The sequence below is a fragment of the Triturus cristatus genome, chromosome 3_2 (assembly GCF_964204655.1).
Source record: "Triturus cristatus chromosome 3_2, aTriCri1.1, whole genome shotgun sequence".
NCBI lineage: Eukaryota > Metazoa > Chordata > Amphibia > Caudata > Salamandridae > Triturus > Triturus cristatus.
Genome location: NC_140584.1, coordinates 732,393,986 through 732,421,089, shown reverse-complemented (window position 1 = coordinate 732,421,089; position 27,104 = coordinate 732,393,986). Strand labels below are relative to the sequence as shown.

The window sequence follows — 27,104 nt, the reverse complement described above, 5'->3', positions numbered from 1 at the left end:
GGGAACTTTGTGGGTTTCAGTCGCAGACCCGTCTCCTGTATGGGTATGGCTTTGGTATCTATTCTAAGTTAAGGAATCTGCGGCTAGATGTCTCTATCAGATGGATGGGTTACTTACCTTCGGTAACGATGCATCTGCTAGAGACACAGTATAGCCACAGATTCCTTAACGCCCGCCCGTCCTCCCCGTTGTGCGAGGACCTTTTCAGGTTGGGCTGCCTGCATTCGCCTCCCTCCGGGTGGCTTTGTCTTTCTGCGGGATGGCATCTTTCACTTCACTCCTAGACTGAATGCTTCATTCTGTTTTGCTTGCTCTACTCCGCCAATTCTTGTGCTTGGGCGGTATGCTCATGTGTCCTTTTACATCCCTACGCCCTGGGTTGTCCAGTGTGGGATCTACTCATGTTTCCCTGCCCCCTTGCCCCCGCTATCCCCTTCTCAATCACCTTGGGTCTCTTACCTCCCCTGCGGTCCATTGGTTTGAAGTCTATTGGCTCTGCCTCAGACTATAGGTCTCTTACTGGGGATACGACGTCCCTTTCTGGTGCCGTCTTGTGGTGGATTGTCTTTGCTCATGTTTTCTGGACTTGTTGTCCTTCACGGTTATATATATTGTGTTTGCAGACTTTCTGTCATCTGCCATGATGTTTTTTCACATCATCTTCTGCCTCTGGGGGAGGTTTAGCCTTCGCTTTTGCGGGGTTGCTTCTCAAAGTGGTGCTCTTCTCTTTCCCTTAACTAGTTTCCAATATACAGCGCCTGGCACTGTCCCTTATGGTGCTGTTTTTCACCATTTAATTTTTTTTTCATCTTTTTCGCACACTGTTCCCATATTCTCACAGTTTTTGATGGTGGCTTTGCGCTGTGGCGTGGAAAAGTTTCTCAGACGAAAACTGACGTCAGCGCGCCGGGAGGGACCTATATGGCTCCGCTGACGTCACGACCATGGACGACGTCCGGGCGGAGCCATGTAGCGCCGTCCCCCGGCGCGTAGATGTGCTGCTGCGGAATGTTTTTCGGATCCAGTCTGACGCCTCATATTCTAAGTTAAGGAATCTACAGCTAGACTGTGTCTCTACCAGATAAATCGTTACCAAAGGTAACTAAGTCATCCATTAAATGGCTACCATTTCCAAATATCAAGTTTCTGCAGAAGGTCATGTGTGGAGTTTGCGGGTCTAGGGTTTCAAAGAGTCCATGCAGCATCTGCACTGCTAACGTAAACTAGGAACTGGCCATCTCAGACGTCACTCCTGGGAGTCCTCTCCTCCAATGCGCAGAAGGAGCCCTCAGAGGAGGAGTCACCTAGCATCACTATGTCTGCCTCTGCCTTAGCTACCATTTGTCAGGCTGTCAGAAAGCTGCCTTTTGGTATTGGTAGCTCCACCAATGGTATCACAGGGCATATAGAGGAGCTGACCCAACACAAAGGAACATCTCCCTCCAACAGCATAGGGCAGTGTGGAGGAGCTTCAGCTTACGAGTCAGTGTTATTTTCACCCCCACCTGTCTCAGTATCGCTCCCCACCCTTTGCTTGTTATCAAATTCCCTTAACTCCGCTAGGCCTAGACCTACCAGCTATCTAACTGGCTATTGCTGCATAGTGATATATTTCAAAGCTGGGGACTACCAACCCTCCCTTATCAGCATGGCACTCTGGCTACGGAACCAAACCTTAGGGATCCAAACCAGTAGGTTTGCAAAGAAATAAAGGATTCTCGGCAGAATGGTAATTTTTGTGAGGGCTATCCCAGACATTATGGAGAGCTTGAAGGGACACTAACCTTCAGACCTTTTATTGCGCTACCCAGATTTCCTTCTATCATATCAATGTCCCCGTAGTATATCTTGATTACCAGGTATTTAAAAACTCTAGGTGCCCACAGGATCCCTAGTTGTTGCACCAGGCCTGGTGGATCCAGAAGGTCCGGCGAGACCAGAAACGCATAGGTTTTCTGCCAGTTGGTGAATAGCCCAGGAACCTTACCAAAATCGCCAACCATGGGGCACCCCTCTATTGTGGCCCTCACTGTACAATATACTGTTAAATTTGGCCAACCCCCCACGCAAATTGTGAGAGCGAATTGGCCTGACTTTTGTCCCAGTGGATCTCAAGGGGGTCTGAAATGCAGCTTCCTGTGCAAACTCTTGCTCATGCACCCGCGTGCAGCAGCGTGACCCATCTGTCCTAATTACATCTTCACCATGACTGGCCACAGGTAATGCCATCTCATTGTATCAAATGCTTTCCTGATGTCCAGATATAGCACCATTGCCCCAGCATGGAAGGCTCGAGGTGGGGGAGGGGGTTCTGAAAGAACGCAAAACAGGCATCTGTTAAGGGTATATTGCGTTTAGGAATTAACCGATTTAGGTCCTCGTGTTCCAAGGTGGGAAGATAGGGTACTAACCAGTTGGCCAGGACCTTACTGAGTATCCTAAAGTCTAAATTCAGCATTGATAGGGAGAAGTAGGCTGATACATCTGTAGCCTTTGCCTATGTCTTGGGTACAGGCACATCCAGGGCCTCCCTGGCTGTTTCCGACAAAGACCGGCAGTCCAGCACATGCATGTACATCTCAGCCAATTTAGGGATTTGGAGTGAAGGGAAAGTTTGATAGAACTCGATCGATAGGCCGTCTGTCCTGGGGAACTGGACTCATGCCATCTCTTTAAAGGGTGCCCTAATCTTGGGTTCCAAAACAGTGACTTACAGTGTTTCCCTATCCTCTGCTGTCAGTTGCGGTAGCATCGTTCATTTAATGAAAGCTGCCAGCGTCTCATCCAGAGCAGGGCTCCCCATACAAACATTGGTAATGGTGTGTGAAGCTTCCTTATATTTCCTGCTGTGTGTGTATCAGTTCTCCACTCGAGCCAAAGATCTGGGTGACAGGGTCTTCCCTTCCCTCCGGACGGGCCAACCATGATAAGTCTCCTCCCCACACCCCTCAAGTGGACAGCTCACAGATATTCACGTTGCTTCAAAGCGCTGAGTTTTTCTGACATACCTACATGCTTCTCCTCCTCTTCCTGCAGCATCACCAGAGCTCGCAGGTGATTTAGGATCTCACTCAAGTCAACGAATGCTCTCCTCTAGTGTAGTCAGCTCAGTTCTAAGCATCCTCCCCAACCCCACCAACTGGCTAAGACAGTAGCCACTGATCATTACCTTGAAGGTGTACCATTCAATGGTAATATGTGATGGAAAACAGGAGTTGGTCTGGAAGTAATTGGTAATCATCTCTCTCAGGGGTGTCCCTAAAAGGGGCGGTCATGCAGGTAGTCGATGGGAAGGCACCAAGTGGGTATAGGTGCCATGTGTATTCCCCATTAAATTGTAACCAATAATGGGTAATGGTAGAAGACCTATCGACCCGGGACACACAACGCCCAGGTCCTGCACCAAGCGCCTCTGCAAGTGACATAGATTCTCCAGCAGGGGCAGTCCAGTGCTGCATTATTCTCCATGCTCATTAACTGCTCTCCCAGCAGATGCAGGTAGACACACCGATACCAGTGCAGCAGTCTGGCACCTCTCACTCTCCTCTACATGCAGCACAGTTCCTCTTGTGCTCCCCGGCTACGGCCATCCAGGGCCACAGTCCCCCTCATTCCCAACACATATTCGCCAAGCGGGGGTCGGCGGTCTTGTCACACTCCTCTCCTTGCACCCTGGGTGGAGGCTATCTTGTTGTGCGCTTTTTTGGCCAGAGCAAGGCGCGCAAAGCCCGCGTAGTACCACCTTTCGGCGCCGCAGTCATGCATTGCAAGCTCCGCTCACTGTCTCTGGTGCAAGAGCCCGCTATGCAGGCAAAATCCAGCTGCTCCAGGCGCCACCACTGCTCATGGTGAGGGAGACAGTCGAGCAGCTGGTGTTTTTGGGGCCTTCCCTGGATTCCTCGCCTTTCATTTCCTCTTCACAAAGTTTGGGGTTTTCTGGAGAACAGAAGGAGAAAATGGCTCTTCAGGCCTTTGACATGATCTAGCTTTGGCAAAATGGTTAAGGATTTCAGTCTCTAGTGTCAGATCCGTAGAATTAATGATGGCTTTAATTTCCAGTGACCTATTTGTAGTCCTCCTTGGCCATTGAAGAAGGGGAGACCCTGTTTTGTCAATATTGTGTCAAACTCTGTTTCGCTGACCTCAATGGCACACGTATACTTTCATTCTAAAGCTCAGCGGACATTGAAGTATTTGTTTTGGAGGGGGAAGTCATCCCCTTGTAATAAGTTTTAAAATATCGAGGCCTGTAGTGTGCTAGGCTAATGCATGCTTGCATGCAAATATATCGGATTCCTTGTGTCTCAGTTTCCAAGAAAACTCCAGAGAAAATAATGTTCTTGCTAATCACTGTCGAAACATTTGCAGTTGTGACTTAGCTAATAAGTCGTCCAGAAGCATGTTTCTTGTGTTTCCCATGAGTTGAAGGGCACAACTCCATAATTTGCCATGAATAGAAGTGCTTGTAATCACTCTGTCGCATTCCAGTGAATCATTCTAGCTCACCTGTGTCATTACGCACAAGGACTTGCCTTGGCCTTTGTTAGCCATGCCACTAAAGGGATGGTGCAGCCCAAAATGTCTTTTATATGAAATCTTTACATCGTTCACAGTCGCAAGATCACTTTAAACACAGGCACACTCCTAAAAATGCGAAACTCAATGCAGTTCCGGTAGACCCCTAGAATAGTTTATACAGTGTTTTTAAACGTGCAATTTTCAGAGCACATTGAGTTTACAACCATTAAAATATGTGTTTCTAGAAAGTAAGAACACCTAAAAGCACTAAGGTAAAATCAAGAACAATATCTGTACTGTAACCCTGCAAAGGAAAATAAGAGTATCTTGTTTTACAGGAAAGCGGCCTAAGAAAACGAAACTATCTTCTGTTTTAGGGTTTGGTAGTTGGTCCCTTGAATGGGGATATCCTGCACCCTGGAATCCCTGGAGTAGCAGCATCTGTAACTCCACAGAGCAGAGGGATGCGATTGCACTCTGTCTACAGATACACACTGTATTACACCATAGGACCGCTTGGGCACCCAGAGGTACTCGCGCCATTCTCCTTCTAGGTAGCGTGCAGGCCAGCTAGGTGCTGGACCTCTGCAAAAGGTCTAAGATCAACAGGCCATTCAGAATAAAAGGTGGAGCAATGATGAGTGCGCTCCTTGGCAGTGTCAGTACTCTGCTCGCATGCACTTGATGATGTAGATTTATTTGAGCAGCCCTGGTCTGGTTTCTAGTATCGGTCAAGGTATTGTGTCAACATCTCTGTACTCTCTGGGCTGGTTGGAGGCTTCTACCTAAATAAGTTGTCAGAAGCCACCAGGCTTTGAGGGTTGTTCGCTGCCAATACATAGTTGGCAGCTCTCCACATTCTGTAATTACCAGCACGCAAGTGTATCGAAGAAGGGGTTTAGTGATGTGCAAGAATCACATTTCCAGTTTCTAGGAGTTTGGCAGCGTCCTGCTGCTAATCTGGGTCAGTGCATTTCAAAAGTATTTAAATCTGTCCAACCAGATTACTTTTTCCCTTTCCAAAGTGCAAGAGATCTCCATCTTCTCTCTTCGCAAGGGCTTCTGGGAAGCCAATTCTTTTCTCTGTGGTGGATTCTTGCTGCTGCTCATTGATATCCTGTTCTAGCAGGAAGCAGTGGCAGTGGTTTGCGATGCTGCTCTCTGCGCCGATCTTCATTTTGCAAGGCCATTCCCACCAATATAAAGATGTTTGGGAACAGCTCAGAGTAACCCTAATGATTGAGAAATGATCATGTTAAAGTGTTTGTGATCATTATTGGAAAAGCAATGCACATAAAGTTGACAGCATTCTCACTGCTTGAACAGGGCATATTAAGTCACGCCATCTGCTCCAGGTCACTGGATTTAGTGCCGAGAAGCATCCCAGTAGGCTGTGTGCCTGTGTGCAGGTACTCCATTGAAGAAAGCACAAAAGTGAAGAGTGGAATGCCTGCAAAAGTCTCAGCTGCACTGCAATATATTGTTTTTCATACACTATCCCTCTTGAGATGGGGTACCCCGAAATAACCAAGGCCTGTTAAGTGGGGTTGAGGGAAGTTACCTCCTTGAGACTCCTGTAATACCTGTCACCCCCACCACACTAGCAGTCTGAGACATGATGCCTGGTGATTTTCAGTGCTTTACAAAAACTATAAATAAACCTTTCAGACATGGTCTTAGAACTGCCATAATAAATTGTTAAACTATACTGATGGCTTTATTTTAAAAGGGGAAGTATCATTTGATGCATCTGTTTCGGTGTTATTTACTGGTGAAATGCACGCAGCCTATCCAGCTAAATGTGTATGTTGTTGCTTTCACTTGCTGCGCCTGCTTTTTACAGCTGCAGCCTATGCTGCCCGCAGCCAGGTCTTACACGGCTTCCGTGGCCACTCGCTCCTTATGCAGGTCGACATAAGATTGTCTTGCCGATGCTTTAGTGCCGGTTTGTCTGTAGGAGAGACTGTTACATCAGTTACTCCGTTAATATAGAGACTTTGCCCCTGCACTCGAGTCGTTGCCTTAAAATAAATAATTTCTTCAGAGAGGCCCACTTGCTGCAGAATGTATTACATTCTGAAACTGTTGCTTGTAGTATTTGGCTGCCTTACTGCGCTGGTTTATGGATGCACACACTGTACTGCAGACTGCTGCTCTTCTCTGCTAAATACCACGCATATTGCATCACTCATGACATGTTCTGTGAGATCACCAGCAACATTCCTGCAGCATCTGAAATTACATCATTCATAACACTGCATGGCAGGGGCGCGAGTTATAGTTGGTAAATAAATCAGTGGTTCTGTACGTTTAAAATAGTTTGTTTAACTAAAATTTTCATCTATCTATATCGTCCCTTCAACCTTTGGATTTTTCATTGAATTTCTAAAGTGTGTGTGGTTTTAAAAAAAATGTAAAGTAACATATTACAATTGCCTAACTATAATGTCACTTACTTTAAACTTTGTTTTATTCTGTGTATATATACAAATATATCTATGAATTCCTTACTGAAAGACTGAGGCTGTAGAAGTAATAAAGCTGTTTACAGCTTAATACCATTCATTCTTGGCATGCTTTTCATTCCCAACACCTGCCTGTAGGCTTTGGAATGTTGTCCTCCTGGGACGGCATGACATCATCTCGCTAAATTAGGCCAAGGGTGCTGTATATATAGGCCGGGGTCAACGTTTGTCTTTTCAGATTAAAGGCCGCGTGCCTGCTGGTGCCGGCCCTGAGTGTTTCCAGTGAGCAGTCCTATTGTTAGCCCCGAGTATGGAAAAATGCGGGCATTTTGACGAGCTGTTTTTGCAAACATTTCTAACCTTGGGCTGTCCAAGAAAGTTTGGCATTTCAGCATCACCTGTTTCTTTGCCGTTCAATGACCAAGTGGTGCTGTCAAGAACAAGTGTTGATGATTTGACGTGGTCATGGAAGATTTAGTGAAGCACTTTTATTGCCATATGATTATTTTAGTAGCTACAGAGCAAACTAAACGCTCCTTTGAAATAGAAACAATATATTCCCTCTTGACAATACAATGGATATTGCTGTTAGTGTTTTTAATACACAAGCATTTCACATTAAGCCTCAACAGTATTGCACGGTATCTTGTATGACCCTACTTTATAATCCTGACAATTATTGTATAGGCGTTTTTGAACCTCCACAGGATGGGCTGTTGGAGCCTCAAATAGCTAATTTGTGTCCTTTATACACTAAATCAGTAGTTATTATCTTGTGATCCGGGAACCCGTGAGGGCCCTGGAAGCCTATTCGGGGGTGCGCAACCGCTAAGAAAATTAAATAATAATAACACATTAAAGATGTATCAAAATAAAGAAACAAAATGTAATATTGAACATTTTCAAACGTTCTGTAAATGTGAAGAAATTTGAAATTAGACGCTAAAATTAAGTTTGTATCCAATTGAATTGTGGGTGCGTACAAAAGTTCCAATCTTTCAGTGAACATTACAAAAGTGGTTTTCTTCGCATATTTGGTTGAGTTAAATGCAATTTTTCATCATTAGTTTGTTTGAATGCTTGCGTTTTTTTTTGTGGTTCAGATAATTGACAAAAGCTTAGGCCAGAGTCTTTGGGTTCCAGTATTTACTGTGGGGCTCCCCGAATTTCAGTAATGATTCATTGGGGTTGCACAAGTTCCAGTAATGATTGAGTGGGGGTGTTCCACAGCAGTCAGAAGGTTAAGGACCTCTGCTCTAAATAGCATCCCAGCCAAGATGGAAGCTTCTCCATCCAGGCATTTGTCTACTCCTTTCCTGGTATCGGATCGTCTACCCAGATCCACTCGGAGGGGCAGCTAACGTACAGCCTCTGGATTAAGTGGAGAGAGTAATATTACAGTTTTCTAGGTGTATAGGTTCTCCTCTTTGAAAACATTTCTACTGACAAGGGGATGAGGAGGGTGTCCTTTGGTTTTGCATTAGCACATTCTTTCAAGTTAGAGATTTTAATCACAATGCTCTGATCCTGTTAAAGTCATAAATGTGCTCCAAATGTAGGTGCAATTCCAGGGGAGTACATTTATGAAACTTAAACAGTGAGATTTAAGAAACGGGTGCCTAAACACTGTCTTTGGCAGTTATTCTCAAGTAATGTTTTCTGTGCACTGTCACAATAGTGAGTTGTCGATATTTTGTCTGCTCCAACAATTACTGTGTCCATTAGGTTGATTCCGTACCTCCGCATGATTTAAATGCAGACGATGATTTTGGTGCAATGTGGTTTTAGCTCATCTATCCCATGACTGACTGGGACTAGCCATAGACAACTCAGTTTTATCCACACCTCAAAAAAAGTGTCCTGCCCAAACTCCTGAAATATACTGTTCATGATAACAAGACTATTGTGAACAGGCTTCATTGTGAACAGCCGGTATTTATTAGGGAGGAAAAGTTGCCCTTATCCTCATTGATTTATCGGCGGCTTTCGATACGGTTAACCACAAGGTCCTTCTAAATACCTTACTTGATTAATCTCTAACCCCTTCTCCCTGCCTTGTGGTGTCCCGAAGAGATCATCGCTGAGCTTGACACTCTTTAACATTTACGTTATACCCCTTGCAAGTCTGATCGGATCTTTCGGCTTCTCCTTGGGTGTCATATGCCATTGACACACAAATCATTGTATAAATCTCCGGTGACTTTCATGAAACAGCTGTTAGATTCCATGACTGTATGGAAGAAGTGGGGCGGTGGATGAAGCAAAACTGCCTGAAACTAAATTCTGGAAAAACCGACATTCTCATTTTTGGTAATGATCCATCCTTTTTGTCCCCACCTGGTTGCCACTGAATCTGGGGGCTCTTCCCACCCCTGTTCAGATGGTTAGAAACCTGGGCATCTTATTTGACGATAAACTGATGTTCGAAGCACAGGTGAATGCGCTCACTTCATCCTCCTTCAACACCTAAGGGACAATTAAAATAAGTCTTACTGCAACACTCTCTCTACCTCAACATGCAACAACGGCTGCTAAGAAAGCTTCAGACTCTGCAAAACGCAGCAGCCCGGATTCTACTGGGGTTTCCAAAGTTCCAATCAGCCTCCCAAACCCTTAATACATTTCTATGGCTGCGACGGCACAGGTCCTGACTGTTTCATAAAAAACCTTCCATGGTATATCCCCGCCAGAAGTCTTCGCTGTGCCTTAGCTAAAAAGTTTAGGAATCCCTTTTTAAAATTAGCCTACTGGGGAGGCAGGAGTTTTATTGGTGGTACTGCTAAGTTCTAGAACAGCCTCTCATTTGATTTAAAATCACAGACCTCCCTTCTAAGGTTCAAAAAAAGACCTAAAGACTTGGCTCTTTACAACTTGGTCATAAAACCACCTTTGGATAATTCTTCTTCTCTCTCATAGTACTGTAAGCTCCAGGACTCCTCAGCCCCAAGATGGCTCTGGGCATAAGCACTCTTTAAAAAAAGAATTCACATTATCCCTCCTAAAAATGAGAGACACAAAGGCAGGTCATTTCAGTCACTTTAAAACCTATACAATGGTTCTACACAATTGCAAAATGATGGAATTCAATTCTGTTGCAAAACTTTGTTTACATTGTTATGCGTTTACAACCCTTATACTTAGTGATCTAACGATTGCAAACACAAAACTGCTAAAATAGAAAAAATAAGATGGTGTCAAATCAAATTCAGTACATTGAATCTGCAAAGCAAATATGCATGTCTCTAGTTAGGGAAGGTTCATTAATTTGACCTGAAAAGATGGTTCTGCCCCGTTTTACGTATTTTGATATTCAATGCCTTGAAATGGGGATATCGTGCAACCTGTGTTCGCTAGGAGCACAAGAGTGAACAAACACTTGAACCACTCACACCCTAATTGATCTGGATAGATTTGAGTTTGGAAAATGTGCATTTATAAAACCTATTTAGAAAACGTTTTGGTGGAAAAAATGAAAGCATGTAATCAGTGTGTTGTAGCACGCAATTTTCACCTTGTGCCCATAATTGTTTGTAATCATCCTTCTCCTTGATTTACTTCATCTATCACTTTTCTTGGTGAGGTTTGCATATAATGGCATGACCTCAACGAAGACTACAGTTTTTCTGAAATTGGTATACAGACGCTGGCCTGCTATTGTGATGATGGCCATATTTCAGGCTGATATCAGAATGATATAAAAAAGCAAAGTTTGTTGTAGAGTCCTGAAGAGAAGTGGAGATGAAATCACAAAGACCCTGCTCAAGTTGGCAGGAATTTTAGCCTGCGGTGGAGCTAAGAAGAGGACAAATAAGATATTGAATGAAATGTTATTGGAGCCTGTAGTGTTTATTCGAAGGTGTGTGAGAAAGGAAGGAAAAAGGAATGGAAAGATCAGTCTCAGTTTGTACAAAGAGGCTGTATGTGGCAGTGGGTGGAAAGGAAATTCAAGTGGCATACATCAAAAACAAAGAACTCATATAAATCAGTTTACAGTGAATTGAGAGAAGCCAGCCATGGATACAGCAAAGGACCAATAGACTTGAAACCAATGGATGTAGAAAGCATTAGTAATGATAGGACGGTCTTGAGGTTGTTGACAGCTAATTCCAAATGCAAGTCCTAAGAGAAATTGATAGCACAAGAAATGTACTGATTGAAATGGAGAGCCTTAAGAATGGGTGGTGGAACCTCAAGAAAAAAAGGAAAAAATAAAACAATTATGATGAAGGTCAACAGAGTGCAATAATCACAAAACTAAGATTCACAATGGAAAAGAATTGCAAGTTATTTGAGACTGTGATGAGGAAAATCAAGACCTATGCAAGTTTGTCTTGTACATTGATTAAGTAGTGCAGCTACGCCAACGTATTTATTTTTCTTCCAATATGGCATGTAGATTGTATTGATTCTGCCAAACGAAACATGAATAAGTCTGCCATAGCAAGCTTTTGTAATTACCTATCTCGTCTCATTTCATTACTATGCTGGCTTGCTTCCTCTGCCACAGTATAAATCAGAATGTCCAAGTTCATATGATGATCTGTAGTGAGATACTTCAATGTGGTCCCTCTGATGTACTCAGTTATGAAACCCTCATGTTGGCATACAAGCGTCTCACACCGCAGGGGTTAATTCTAGCGGAAAGTAAAACAGTGAGAAAGGAGCATCAAGTCAGAGTTGTGTGAAGGAAAAGATGAGCTGGCTGCAGTGGTGAACACAATGGCAGGATAAGCCATGAAGGAAGCAGCCAGAATGAACAGTCAAAGGCTGCAGATTTCAAAGATGGACAATGATAAATTCGAAATGTACATTGAGCAAAGTGATGCAGTGGTGTGGACGGAGGCCAGAACTGGGTGAGGCATGAGTAGGCTTTGTAGTGAGGGAAGCAGAGGTAGTAACTATAAGTGTACACATCTGCATTCTGTTTTATGACTCCTCTCTTTTTGGTTGTAAAATGGAAGGGATGAGGGATCATGTGGTTTAAGTACATGTGCAAGTTGTGCACTGAGCCACTACAGCATACACCTGATCTGCTGCACTGGTGTAGCTGATACAAAATGTGCAACCCCATTGAAACCTAGAATATAGTCTTGGACAATGTACAGATTTGCGATACCCTTGCTCAGATGCTGAAAGAGTTTGACTGCTCACAGTGATTTAAAATATGTAGAATATCTGCTGCTTTAAACAAATCTGATAACTTGAGCATGTACATACCGGAGTTTCCTTAATTTTAACTTTATTGCTTTACTTCCTCCATCTAGATTTTGATATTTATTATTTTTGCCCTTTCGCTAATGTGATGGAAGTGTGTGTATTCTCTAGCATTAGTACACTTGCATGAGGAAAGAAGAGGTAATGCGTGAAAAGTATGTTACAACCAGTGCTTAATTTGAGCCAGTGATTGCAAGTGGGGGGCCCACCGCCACTCCTTTTTGGGGACCTGCAATTATTTCCCGCATCAGATTTTGATCCAGAGCAAGAGAGGGAGAAACTGAAAAGGAGGAAAGGAGAAGGAGGAAGAGAAAGATTGAAAAAAACATGACGGAGAGAAAGCAGGAGCCTGCAAGACTGAGATAAAGTGGCATCTGCGGTGGTGGATGAAAGAGGAATGAGGTGGCAGCCTTGGTATTCATCATCCAGTCTTTGACATTGAGAGCCATGGCTTCTGAGCAAAACATTGGGTCTTGGCAGTTACTGTTTTGCAGATTAAGCACTGGTTAAAATGTTTTCAGTGCAAGTGTAACAGAATACCTTAGTCAGTACTATAAAAGTACCAAACCTATTGTTCCCTCTGGTCTGGAAGTGAATATATATCCCTTCAGTATGCCCAATGGAAGAGGTTCCATATGTCGAATGACTCCCTCAGAAACAAAGCTGATGATTGTTAAGGACTGAAGTTATTCCACCATCACTAATTGACTGTGATGACACATTACCTTATTTTAGAATTTTGAATAAGGTGCACTTAGAGGGGATAACACATTCATTCACTAGTCATTACCCTCATTAAATATTTAGTTCTACTATAGATCAGATACTTGCCCACTAAAACAATTTGTGGTAAAATTTACTCTTGATCTATACGTTATATGGCACAATATTGAGTGCCACTGTTGGTGGAAGTGTTATGTGGCACTACATCACCACCAGTACACCAAGATGTATTAAATAATTTCAGGAAGGAGAGGCTGACACAACTAACCCCCCTTTTTCTATTTTTGTTTGTTTGAAGATTTAGCTTTTCATAAAGCTTCTTGAGTTACATTTAATTTTCCGTGTGTCTCTAATTCCATTCCAAGTGGTTTATCTTTTCTTGTCTTAGGTTTTTAACTACAGTGTTAATGTTACTGCCCATTTGATGGTGAATTGTGTTCCTATTCGCTTTATCCAGGACCTATTTATCTTTATAGACTTCACCTGCCCTGGCAAAATAGTGCACAGTGATGATGGATGGATGTGGTGTTTGGTGGCTACTCAAAATGCCTTCACTTAGTCTACTCTTTAAGCAACAGATTCTGTAAATCCTAAATATCCAAATTCAGTGTTGCTAAACATATGCTCGCTCCGTTGAAGACGGAAATAACAAAATGAGAGAACTCTATGCATATCCATTCCATTCAGTTAATTTCATGTTGTGCAAAAGCTCTGTTCATTAATCCATGAAAAGACAAAAGTGCATGTCAACCATCGTTGGTGTACAGCATACACTATGAGAAAATCCCATAATCAGTATCCTGAGACATCTGTCAATAGTGCGAGCTTCTCAGACATCTGCTAAAGAAAATCCTGTACGTACACATGAAGGTTGTTCAGTCAAACATCACTAAGAGAAGCCCCTCTATTAATTAATATATTTGATCACAATTCCAGATGTCTCCTTGCTCATCCCAAGTGCTTCTAAAGCTTAAAGAATGAGTACCATACCTAACCTTTCCAGTGGTAATGTATGCCACATTGATAATGTGGGAGAGGAGTTGGCCTAACGGCTAGGGCAGTCGACCTAGAATCTGGGGAACCGGGTTTGAGCCTCGACAATGATGCTGAACATCCTGTGATTCTGGACAAATCACTTAATCCCCCCCCCCCCCACGCCTAACAAAAAAAAAATGAGTGTCCTCATGTAACACAACTGGTTTCATGTAAAGCGCTCTGATACCCGATACCTTCGGGTCAAGTTTGCGCTATATAAAACTCTGTCAAATAAAAAATTAAATTAATTGCCTTTCTACTCTCCATCAAGGGAAGACTAGTGCAAGTGTTCACAGACAAAATCATCACCATGTTGTACTGCAACAAACAGTGTGGGGTTGGGTCGTGGACCCTTTGTCAAGAGGCCCTTCATCTCTGGACATTGCTGGAATGTCAGAAATTTCCCTGATGGTTCAACACCTGGTGGGCTCTCTGAACGCCAGGGCAGATGATCTCAGTGAAGATGCATATCAGATCACAAATGGTGTCTCCATCTGGAGGTGGTGCAAGGTCTCTTACAGCACTGGGGAGAGCCTTGGTTAGATCTGCCACTGCTGAGAAAGCACAATGTCAGCAGTTCTGTGCATGGGGGTTTCCAATGTGACTTTCAATTGGAGATGCTTTTCATCTCAAGTGGAGCTCAGGCCTCCTGTATGCCTTTCCACCCATACCAACCCTGCCAGAGTTCTCAAGATCAGGAACGCCCAGTCCCAAGTCATCCTTGTGGCTCGAAGAATGAGTACCATACCTAACCTTTCCAGTGGTAATGTATGCCACATTGATAATGTGGGAGAGGAGTTGGCCTAACGGTTAGGGCAGTCGACCTCGAATCTGGGGGACCGCGTTTGAGCCTCGACAATGACGCTGAACGTCCTGTGATTATGGGCAAATCACTTATTCTCCCTGTGCCTAAAAAAAAAAAAATGTGTCCTCATGTAATGCAACTGGTTTCATGTAAAGCGCTCCGATACCTTCGGGTCAAGTTTGTGCTATATAAAATTCAGTAAAATAAAATAAAAAATAATAATAATGTATGCCACATTGATAATGTGTAGTATTCAGTATCCCCTGTGATAAGATCCTCAAGTTAAGCTACCAAACATGCTCTTTCAGAGGTAATAGGAAGTGCTCTACTGTAATGCTGTATCTGTGCAGGCTTGCAGAATTAAGGTGCAGCATTGCAGCCTTCTGTATAAACTTCAGGCGCTTGGGGGTTGGCCCCCACCTCAAGTCTTGTATCATGCCAACTGAGGCAATATCCTGACCTGTGGTGCAATCTTAAAACTGACTGCTTTCCTTGGAATCAAGTTGAGTTAATTTAAGATTGCTTTAATGTTTTATGAAGTTCTGAAAGGTTGGTGGAACTTTGATGAGCGTTTACTGTTGGCCTCCATACCTGTAGTTTTGCCAGCATTTATTCTACCATCCTTGAGGCGGCTTAATTTCCACACTTTGTGAAAGGGGACCACTAGGTAATAAAGTACAGAAAATAATAGTCAGGTGAGTAACACGTTCTCACGCCATTTTAACCCTTTGTTACAGAAGGTTACTAATTGGCGGTGGTTGTACTGTAATACGAGCACAGAGATTATGTAATAAAATATTTGGTGTTAACCGGAAAAGACTTAAAAGAAATGTGTACTATTTATTTTGTTCTAATGCCATTCACAGCCATTTTACGAATCAGTGCACGCCTTTGATCAATGTTTTAATTTTTGTGTCTGAAAATACTAACCATTTTACAACTGTTTGGTTACCAGGGATTTATGAGGGGTTTTAAATTGTTAATTTGGTTCTGATTTAGTTCTTTACTACCATTGTATTCCGGAAACAATTATTCTGTTTTGGGGAATCCTTTTCCGGGCGTTTTGCTATCCGTATCGGGCTGTCTCTTCATTTACTATCTAAACGTTTTAGGCTCGGAGGGAATTGAGGCGCTTGAAGGAAGAGGCTAGGCGTAAGCATGCTGTTGCAGTCATTTGGTCTTACTGGCTTGGACTTAAGGTACTTCTGATCCACTCCTACGTGTTGCAAAATCAGTAGTGTGTCTTCCTCTATTAACATAGACTCTATCGTTGATTGTGTGCCTCTCTGGAACTTCCATCTCTCAAATAAACATGCACGTTTTGTCATGGAACTTCTATTTATACCAGAGTTCTCAGTAACCTCAATTGATAAAGTATTTTGGGGTTTGTGACCCATGACTATGGACTCTCATTGCATCATGGTCTGAATAGTAAGGAAACCTTGAGGATGCTTTCCATTTGCTGGTCAAGATCAGTACAGTTTAAAGATGAAGACTTGAAAGCAAAAAATAAGATATGACGCTAACCTAGTCTGCCGCACAGTCCTACTTTCAATTAGGCTTCCAATGCGGATTCCAGACAAGTTCTGCACTCTTTCACATCAACTAACCCTTATGAAGCTTGGTTTGGAATATCGAAACATTGGCATAGTTCCATGGCGAGATTGTATCTGTGTAATAACGTCCTTAAGAGATTGCATTGTTTTTTTGGCCTGATAGAGTTCACACTAATCTTAAACATACACCTTGTACGCTTTTTCCTGTGCTTAACTCATATTTGGAGTCAGAGACACTAAACCTTACACTTTACATCATGTACAACTCACTCATTTGGCGCAGTTAATAATCAAAGTGGCATCTCATTTTTCTTACAATGAAAGTTATTTTCCCAATTGAAAATTCCTGAACAGGTTCCTCATGAGAGTTATGGAAAAAAAGAGAAATTTGGGACAAGCTGATGGCAAAGAAAGACTTGAATCTACATAAATTATGTTTTTTGTTGATCTCTTACTTAAAATACTATGCCGTTAGTTCCAAATCCCTTTATTTGCAAACAAAATAAGGAATGCATAATCAGAGTGACCAATTTTCAAACCTCAAAAGTAAAGTCTCTCTGTGCCCTTGAATGCCACTCCAATAAGTTGTGATCAGAGTTGATCCTCACAATACTTTACCCATGTACATTGTGAAAGCATCGATGAAGGCACTAGATGCACATTTTGAGCACATCATAAACTCCTTCCCATTTCAAAAACCTTAAAAGAAAGTAAATACCATATTTCTTTGTGCTATATTTTGTTAATTATCATTCTCAATGAATCTCCAATCAACACAATTATTCATCATGTTATAAACCAGTATTATCAGGCCAGAAATGAAATGCGGTTTCTCATGCTGACGCAGTTCAATATATAACATAATCTCTACTCACAGGTTTTTCTGATCAAAATTAATTTACACGCATGTATGACACAAGGGTGTAAATAAACATTTAGTTGGATAGTATTGCTCGATAAAATCTCATAATTTGTACTACTCACTTTAAAGATAAAGGGTAGGTTGCAATATATAGCTTTATTTCAACGTTTTTTACTCATTTCTCGAGGCAAGGCACACTTTGAGAAAACATGTTAAGCATGCCATTTACAATAGGTTTATTGGCTACCTTCTTTTTCAGTAAAATAACATCACTATCGAAGTCTACACCGTTATGTTGCTTATTAACTCTTCTTTTGATCTTTCTTACAGCACATCTGGATTATTTTAGGTTTTATCATTTCAGGAAATATCACCTCGGAGTTTCCTTCTGAGACTCTTAACTTTTCTTTGCTTGATTTTTTAAGGTGCGAAGGGAGTACAGGAAGTTCTTTCGTGCACATGCTGGGAAGAGGATATACGATTTTACAGTTCAGAGAATTGTAAGTATCAAAAGCTGATGACTCAGTACTGAATCGTTCATCAAAAACATTTGTCAGGCAGTTTAGTCTTAATTAGGTAGTTTCCCAGAAATGTGGAATTTTGGTTCATCACGTTTTGTAAAAAATAAAAAATAAATAAAGAGCGTGCACTGCATATTTAGTAAATTGGCTTCTGTAAATGTAAAGAGAAAAATGTGGGCTCCAAAGTCCAGTGATATAAATCTAACTCCTGACTTCCTAATGATACGTTGCAATGCGTTCGGTCTGAGAACATAGGGCAAATCTGATTCCGATTACCTAAAGTCTGCTGAAAGAAGTGTCTTTGATGCCTGTTGCAAAATCTGTTGCTACTATACCTAGGTGCACAGCTTCTCACATATTACTGCACCTGTGGTAGACCTAAAGGCACTCACTTGTCCTTCGAGCACATCAGTTTTATTGTGCTGATCCATTGAGCACGTTTTGTGTGACAGACATTAATACTTCTTTTATGTTTTGTCTTTGTGTTTGTTTGTCACTTTGAACCATCAGAAGTAAACTCGTTCCTCTCCCCATATTAACTTTTCTGGCGGAGGTCACACTATTCAGTGTGTTTTTTTTTTTTTTTGATTTTTTCACACATTAGCCCACGGCTGGGTGTACCTTAGAGCGTGCACACCACCGGGTCTACGCACATCCCCCTCTGGTCCTGACGAATGCCCGATTAACAATCTCTGAGGCAGAAACATGTTGACCGCCACGGAGTGAACCAGGTCTTTTATTTTTTTGACCCTCACTCCTTTTTATTTTCTTGCCTTTAAGCAAAATTAATAAAGTTTCTTTTTTGACTTGATTGGTTATTTTAAATTCACTTTCCCCACACAACCAACCCAGCTCCGCAGTAACCTGGCGTCGCAGCACACTGGGATGACATTCGGTCGTCCCAGTGGAAGCCCAATGATGAAGCATGTCACCAACCAGGTTGGTGAGTGAGGGCTTTTCATACCAACTGGGTATTGTTCTGATTTTGCCAAGCTTACTTCCTATGAACATAACGGTTCACAGGGAATCTGAGGCTTGTGGCTCGATTGATTGATGTACCACATTGATTAGAGTGCCCCCTTATTGTACACTGGCTTTATTGTTTATTGATATTCAACCGAGGGGACTAGCCGTGTTGATCCCTTCCTCTCCTGTTTTTTTTTTTTTGATAGTTCAGCAGCGCACAGCTGTGAGAGACTTTGCTGTTTTATTTCCTTGTCCCCCCTAAATTTGAGGTGGGGTTTTTTCCTTACTGCATCATTCCCCCTGAACTCAGACAGTATGGCCTCCCTTGGCCTTACTTTCTCTGACTCTGAGGTGGATGCTATTCTAGCACGCCCCTCACTTTTCGCGGACCCATCCATATCACAAACAGTGACACATGCTAGCGAATGGGAACAACTCTCTGAGTTGAAGAAAAACCGAATCCGCACAATTCTTCATGGCACGATCCTGACGGAGTACTTACGGACCAACACAGCCCCAAGGGGCTTACTAGTTACCAACGCCCCACGCATCTTTCTGGAGGATGCCACCTTCAGAAAAGACTGGGCGATGATAGCATGGCACTGTACTAGAGACTGGTTAGTCTTAATCATTAAAACAGCCGTCCGACTTTCTGAGGCGATCATGATTGAGATCACTCAAACTGAAACACAATTCAAAGCCACACTCACTGGTTTCAAAAAACGACTTGATGAACTTAACAAAGACATCAACGAGTACAAAGATAACCTCACACAGAGTAAGGTTAACCAATTTCAGAAAGACCTTAAAAATTTGAATTTAACAAAGTATACCCCTATGCTGACCCGGCCTTTGTGTCCACACGTAGGACCGAAACCAACTCCTACGGGACAGACGATGATTCCTCAAACAGCAGTGGCTCAAGCAGCGGCAGCACCAGACCATCTAGAAGGGGCAGACAAAGAGGAAGGTCACGTCCCTTCCCTAATCAAGCGCCCTGGGCAACCTTCCCTCAACAACAAGGTGCTATGGGCCCACATCCTATACCATTCAATTACCCATTTGGCCCGCAGATGGGTTGGAATCCAGGGTTTACTTCCCCAATGTACCCCCCCAACCCCTTTCCACAGCCTCATTTTTTAGAGAGGGGCCAAAGGGGAAAAGGCCGACGGAGAGGGAACAACCAAAGAGTACACTGGGTACAAGACGATCCAGTGGGCAACCACACACGGAGCAAACAAGCTCAGGAACTGCTGGCCTCGGGACCGAGCACTTCGACAGCCTGATCGTCAATCTGTCGAACAAGACATTGACGGACCCTGAGAGGTCGGTTTTGGAAAAGGGACTGGGCTTTGTTCCTTCAGCCCGCCCTGACAAATTTCGCCTTCATTGCGAATTGGCAGCATTTTTTAGGAAGCTCAAATTAAAAGCTTTCTTCGAAAGTCGAGTTAACGATGGTAACGACTTGGACGCAGGGGATACCCCCCTCCGACCACCGTCGACTTTCAATCCCCCTCCACACACCATTCCTGTGGAGATCACGACCTTCGAAAGAGCAGTCTTTACTGAAATTGAGAACACAACCATCCCAACTACCTTTAAGAATCTGAGAGCGGAAGAGTATAGAGCGATCATCTCTCTCCGTGCGGACAAAACCCTGACTATCAAACCCGCAGATAAGGGAGGCGCTGTGGTGCTACTCAACACTACCGATTACGATCAGGAATGCCTCCGCCTATTGAACGACCGCCACAACTATACACCACTCCCCAATGATCCATCTGAGGGGCTCAAAAGCGAGATCTTTAGTGTGGTCGAAGAGGCACAAACACAGGGTGTCATTACCAGAGCTGAAGCACGATTCCTTACAGAAGGCCCGGGGAAGACCCCCTATTTCTATACACTCCCTAAAATCCATAAAGAGAGAGTCTCACCACCCGGACGCCCCATTGTCTCGGGGATCGACTCTCTGCTTGAACCTCTTTCCCGGTTTTGTGACCACTTTCTAAAACCCTTGGTCCAAAAATCGACCACCTATCTAAAGGATACAAAGGACCTTCTGAAATTACTCAGCGACACCACATGCTCAGAACACACTATACTGGCAACATTGGACATAGAGAGCTTATATACAAGCATTCCCCAGGACGAAACCATCAGGGTCCTGGAAGAGTCTCTCGACTCGATTCCCTGGGAATACCACACAACAAAAGAGTTCGTGCTACAATGTGCCACTTTGGCTTTGAAGAGAAACTTCTTTGAGTTCCAGGGCCAACTTTTCCTCCAAACCACGGGTACTTCCATGGGGAGTACCTTTGCTCCAAGTGTAGCTGGACTGTACGTCTATGCTTTCGAACAGAAGTTCATCCTACCAACTTCAAACCCCTATCGCTCTTCCATAGCCTTATGGAAGCGATATATAGATGATGTGCTTCTGATCTGGCAAGGTAGTAACAATACCCTCCAATCCTTCCTACAATGGATTAATACTCTGAACCCACATCTGAGGTTCACTTATACATATGACGACACTGAGGTTGTATTTCTGGACGTGGTGATAACAAAAGTACGAGGGTCCTTTCAAACCAGGACCTATTACAAGCCCACCTCAAGAAACAATCTCCTCGAATTCACCAGTTTTCACCCGCGTCCTCTAAGGGAAAATCTACCCTACGGACAATATCTCCGCTTACGACGGAATTGCACCACCTTGAGCGATTTCAAGAGCCAATCTCGGGATCTAACTACTAAACTCAGTATGAGAGGGTACCCCTCACCCCTCCTGTCCAGAAGCTACAAACGTGCGAGGAATCAACCGAGGGATGTACTCCTAACAGACTACACAAAGGACACTGTCTCTATCCCACTTACCTGTGTCACCACATACTGTTCCCTTTCTAATCAACTCAAAAAGACCATCAACAAACATTGGGGTATAATCAACAGCGCAAATCGCAACTGGGACAAACCCCTCTTCTCATTTAAACGCGCACAAAGCCTCCGCAACAATCTAGTACACACACGACCACTGCTGCCACGAGAGACCCCACAGAGATCTATAACGGAAGCTTGGGGCCTCCCTAAGATCACTGGGCACTACCCCTGCTCGGACTGCAGTGTATGCCACCTGACCACACATAGCAAAACCCTCGAGCTAGAACCTAACAAGACCTGGACCCAAAGAGGTCACACGAATTGTAACACTATGAATGTGGTCTACCTCATTACCTGCCCCTGTGGTCTACGATATGTAGGGATGACGACACGGAAGGTGCGACTCCGGATATGTGAACACCGAAGTAACATTAGGTGCAAACGCACTACAACCAGAATGAGTGAACATTTTCTCTCTGCAAACCATACTACCAACGATCTGAGATGGACAGTGATAGAAGAGATTTCAAGCGGTTACAACATCCCTAAGGTGCTTTTTGAAAGGGAACAGAGGTGGGTGTACCGTTTGGGGACTAGCCTCCACGGACTCAATGATAATGTCCCTTGGGGTAATATCCTTTAATTGTCCCCTACCTGCCTGTTTATCACCACTCACTGTATAACACCCCCCCCTTTTCTTACCAATATTTTTGACCATCTGCTAACACCAATTGGTCAAGGGGTATATGTCGTCTGATTAGTATACGATATGGTAATTTATTACTTTGCTCCCTTGCTGTACATGACACACTACTGAGTGTCCATGCACGCGTAACTAGATCTTTTTGACCTCTTGCGCGTGCCCATAACATAACCCCATTCAATTATACCTCCGTTTCCTTGCTAAAGCTCAGTTGCACACGCGCGGGGCTATGTGCTTGGTCTGTTCAGACTCCCGCAGTTCTTGTGCCAATAAAGTTCCACAGTATCTCACTCTCTTTTTCCCTCGTTGCCATCGCTACCAAGCGCAACGAACTTTCCTGTTTTTTTCTTTTCGCCGCTCTGATTGGCTCCCTGTGGGCCAATCAGCGTGCGAGCCAGAGCTATCCATCCTATCAGGGTCAAGCTCTTATTTTTCCACCTCACTAGGGATTTACCGTGAGGTCCTTTTAAGCACACGCCCGTCCGGGGTGCATTACTCTCCGGGCCCGGCAGCAAGAGGCTGTTTAGGCATAACGCGGGTTGAGAGCAGCAAGGGCGTAAGTAATTCTAATCCGCTCCTCAACCTACAAGGTAAGCGAGTCTTCGCTTTCTCACTCGTTCGTGATATTGACACGAACTCTGTTTCTCTTCCTTCTCTATTTGATGCAGGGTGTGCCATTTTGCTCCTACCCCCCCTACCGGGACCCATGAGGCTTCCAACGGACAGGCCTCGCTGTAAGACCCGTCCCCTTTTCTGCACACTAAGCATCGCGTGCAGTTAACTTAATCCCTAGCGCGATTTTTTCGCATTGAGTGTCACTGTTACATTTCACCTGCGATCCGATCATTGACTACTAGTCACCATTGAGAGGACAACGTTCCGTTGCCCTTACACCGATATCCTACTATACCTAGGTGCACAGCTTCTCACATATTACTGCACCTGTGGTAGACCTAAAGGCACTCACTTGTCCTTCGAGCACATCAGTTTTATTGTGCTGATCCATTGAGCACGTTTTGTGTGACAGACATTAATACTTCTTTTATGTTTTGTCTTTGTGTTTGTTTGTCACTTTGAACCATCAGAAGTAAACTCGTTCCTCTCCCCATATTAACTTTTCTGGCGGAGGTCACACTATTCAGTGTGTTTTTTTTTTTTTTTGATTTTTTCACACATTAGCCCACGGCTGGGTGTACCTTAGAGCGTGCACACCACCGGGTCAACGCACATCCCCCTCTGGTCCTGACGAATGCCCGATTAACAATCTCTGAGGCAGAAACATGTTGACCGCCACGGAGTGAACCAGGTCTTTTATTTTTTTGACCCTCACTCCTTTTTATTTTCTTGCCTTTAAGCAAAATTAATAAAGTTTCTTTTTTGACTTGATTGGTTATTTTAAATTCACTTTCCCCACACAACCAACTCAGCTCCGCAGTAACCTGGCGTCGCAGCACACTGGGATGACATTCGGTCGTCCCAGTGGAAGCCCAATGATGAAGCATGTCACCAACCAGGTTGGTGAGTGAGGGCTTTTCATACCAACTGGGTATTGTTCTGATTTTGCCAAGCTTACTTCCTATGAACATAACGGTTCACAGGGAATCTGAGGCTTGTGGCTCGATTGATTGATGTACCACATTGATTAGAGTGCCCCCTTATTGTACACTGGCTTTGTTTATTGATATTCAACCGAGGGGACTAGCCGTGTTGATCCCTTCCTCTCCTGTTTTTTTTTGTTGGTTGGTTGGTTGGTTGGTTGGCAAAATCTGTTGAGTCAGACATAGTTCGAACTTTGAACAAAATTCCTTTTTCAAAATGGTACGTTCACACTTGACATGCTTTGCCACCTCAATATGTTAAAAATGTTTCGGATATTGAGGAACACATGTTTTTAACCGAGGTTGCTACATTTGTGGAGCAAGGCTATAATTAAGCGTGACCTTCCAATGTTCCCTATGCTTTACTCCCAACACTGGTTCTACTTTACTTACTGTAAGCAGAGTGTTGAAGATTATCAGTGGATAATTTTGAGGTTCTCGAATGGCTCCTTGGTACCTCCAGTCATCAGTCTCTGCTATTTGTGTTTTTCACCTTGTTATTTAAGAGCCTGTCTTTGTGTGCTTTATTAATGGTGAGTAAGCCGAAGCAGTCAGAGCCGCCTTCTTGAATTGGCAAAACCAGTAGGTCTGTCTGTTGCAAGCGTGCTATGTCTTTTTTTGCAAACATATGCAATACAAATTAAACATTGTAAAGTAAAAACAATTAAACAGTGAACCAACAAAAAAAATGGAGAAATTGTCTCAAAAGTCCTCACATTGATGTCATCTACTTCCTAGGTGGATGTGCACAAGTGATGAGGAAAATGCCATCATTTTAAAGTGCAAGGTAGCCAGTGGTTGAAGTGGGATTGACCCTTTGCCCCATACTGTATGTAGTGGTGGGTGGAAACAAAATGTGAGTAACAGTTTATCAGACCAATGGATGACGAGGATGGGCTCAAAGCCCAAAGGTCTTTCTACCCCTGGTGGGGGCCAGATAAGGGGGTTTACCCCAAGTCTGCCCACTTTTGGAGGGGGGAAGAAAGAATACTAGAAACCTACGATTTACTAAAAAAAAAAAGAAATTCTGTTGTAGAGATGGCCCACCTAGGCTTCGAGCAATACCCTCACCCCTGAAGGCCCCAGCAGTCTTTCTTGTCCCTGCTCCCCCCTGCCTCTGTGGGGGTAGGAAGCTGGCTAGAGCCAGGTATTAATGTTTAAAAATTAAAGAAGGGTGGGGCGATGCCGACTAGTCATCTTGCCTGACCCCCTCCTGTAAAATCCCCAACAGTCTTTCTGATGGGAGGGGCAGATTGGGGGATGTTACTCCTGATCCATTTTGCTGCCGGTGGGTGAAAGCAAACTGGAGCCAGAGATTAATGTTTAAAATAAAAAATGTAAATGGGGTACTGCAGTGCCCACTTTAAGATTGGGCCATACCCATACACCTAAAGGCTCCAGCAGTCTGTTCTCCCTCAGAAGACTGAATATGCGTTATACGCTCAATCAGGTCACCCAAGGGGTGGGGGCAGACATTCCTTTAAGCACTAGAGATAGATTTAAAGACAGTGGAGTGGGGGCTTCTCCCACCGCTAATGGCCCAACAGTCTTTCTGCCCACTTCCAGGGGCAGATTAGCACATTTATCCCAGTCTACCCCTGGGGGAGCAGAAAGCCCACTTAATGCTAGTATTAGTTGGTTGGTTTTTCAAATGGGGTGCGGGCCGGTCCTTCCTGTAACTAAGCTGCACCCACCCTTCATCGGCTTGGTTACCGAAAGATCGCCCCTCCGGGCGCTTCCCGTCTAGGGCCTACTCTTTACATGCACTGTCGGACCAACATCTTGTATGCAATCTCTGCTTCTTGCACCATCATCGTGAAGGCGATTGTGATGCCTGCTAGTCTTTCTGCTAAAAAAAAACTCCAGGGTCGAAGGGCGTGTCTGCTGGAAGTGTCTTGTCGTTCTGAAGACGACATAGTCGACATATTCATAGAAGAGCATGCCCAGGAAGAGCATGCTGCAAGAGGAAGAAGATCCCTTGTCTATGGGGCAGACTTCCAACTCCGACAGGGAAGACGAATTTGAGTGCAACCTGACACTCGGGCAGCGTGTGAGTACCATCGACCTTTAAAAGACTTTCAAGTCTTAACCCTTTCTGTTACTAGAGGTCGCCGAACCACCACTGCCATCTGTCCATGGTCGATCTGAAAAGACACTTCAGCTGCCCCACCCTCGGGTCTGGCACCAAAACTATCTACCAAGATTAAATACTCAGTATTGACTCGGATCTGGCACATACGTCGGTGTCCTCCCACTCTTCGGAATTGACCCTGCCTCTGACTGCTTCTACCTCGATGCCAGCCAAGAAACATCTTTCCGCTATGATATCTTCAGTTCTAAAACCAGCCAAACCTAAGTCCTTGAAGCACTCTTCGGTTCTGAAATGATCAAAGGCGACAATTTTGAAAACATTCCACAGTTTCTATGTCTCCTGTTGAACCTATCTTCTAAACTATGGATAATCAACAAAAACATTCAGATTCAACTAGGAACTGGAAGAATAGTGCTCTCTCCTCCACCAAAGAGACAATTGACTTTTGAGGAGTATTTGGACACTCCTGTGCCATAAAAGAAGAGGTCAAAGGACACTGCTACCAGTACTACTCATCATCCTCAACCTCCTCCTCCGCCACCACTATCGCCACCTCAACTACCATTTCCTCCTTCCTCTCATGCATCTTCACATCATGATCCAATAGATGCTACACCTCCAGGTTCACCTACATCACACCCTAGAGGTATGTGGGACCCATTAAGACAGCCAGACCCATAGGACACTTATGATACCGATCCAATGATACCTAATGATCCAGATCTTTATACACCTTCATCCTCCCCTCTTCAGAATGCTAGTGCCTACCAACAGGTTATTTCCTGACTACCATGGTGATCAATTACATAAAAATCCTTTCAGAAAATAAAATTATAGTTACCACCATTGTTCGTAAAAGAGCTAATAGTCAAGCATCTGGAGATATGCCACCCCCTGAAAAAGAGAGCAAGTGTTTCAATGCAGCAGGCAAATGGGTAGTGGCTCAAGCAGCTAACTGGCATATTACCAACTGCCAGGCCCTCCTAGTGCCCACTGTGCTGACATGTAAGAGTTGTATCAGCATCGCCCCGAGTAGTATCGCAAAATGGGGCAGCAGACGGTGGCAGAGGGTCGTGCTATCACTAATAACACTATCAGATCGTTGGCGGCTGCTGCTGACACGATGGGGGGTATGGGGAGGAAGCAGCGGCAGTAAGGGGAAAAACAATAAA

At 43.9% G+C, this 27,104-nt stretch overlaps 1 protein-coding gene across 4 annotated transcripts in view; it reads left to right on the top strand.

Annotated features, from left to right (window-relative positions):
• Positions 1-27,104, top strand: part of MYO1B (myosin IB) — a 715,692-nt gene that overhangs the window by 564,003 nt on the left and 124,585 nt on the right. For 2 of the 4 annotated variants that reach the window (XM_085648782.1, XM_085648781.1), the window contains 2 exons: positions 15,873-15,959; positions 17,604-17,678. In XM_085648782.1, the coding sequence (XP_085504908.1) occupies positions 15,873-15,959; positions 17,604-17,678 (162 nt within the window). The remainder of the gene's footprint in view (positions 1-15,872; positions 15,960-17,603; positions 17,679-27,104) is intronic. The other 2 variants (XM_085648784.1, XM_085648783.1) reach the window with 1 other exon arrangement.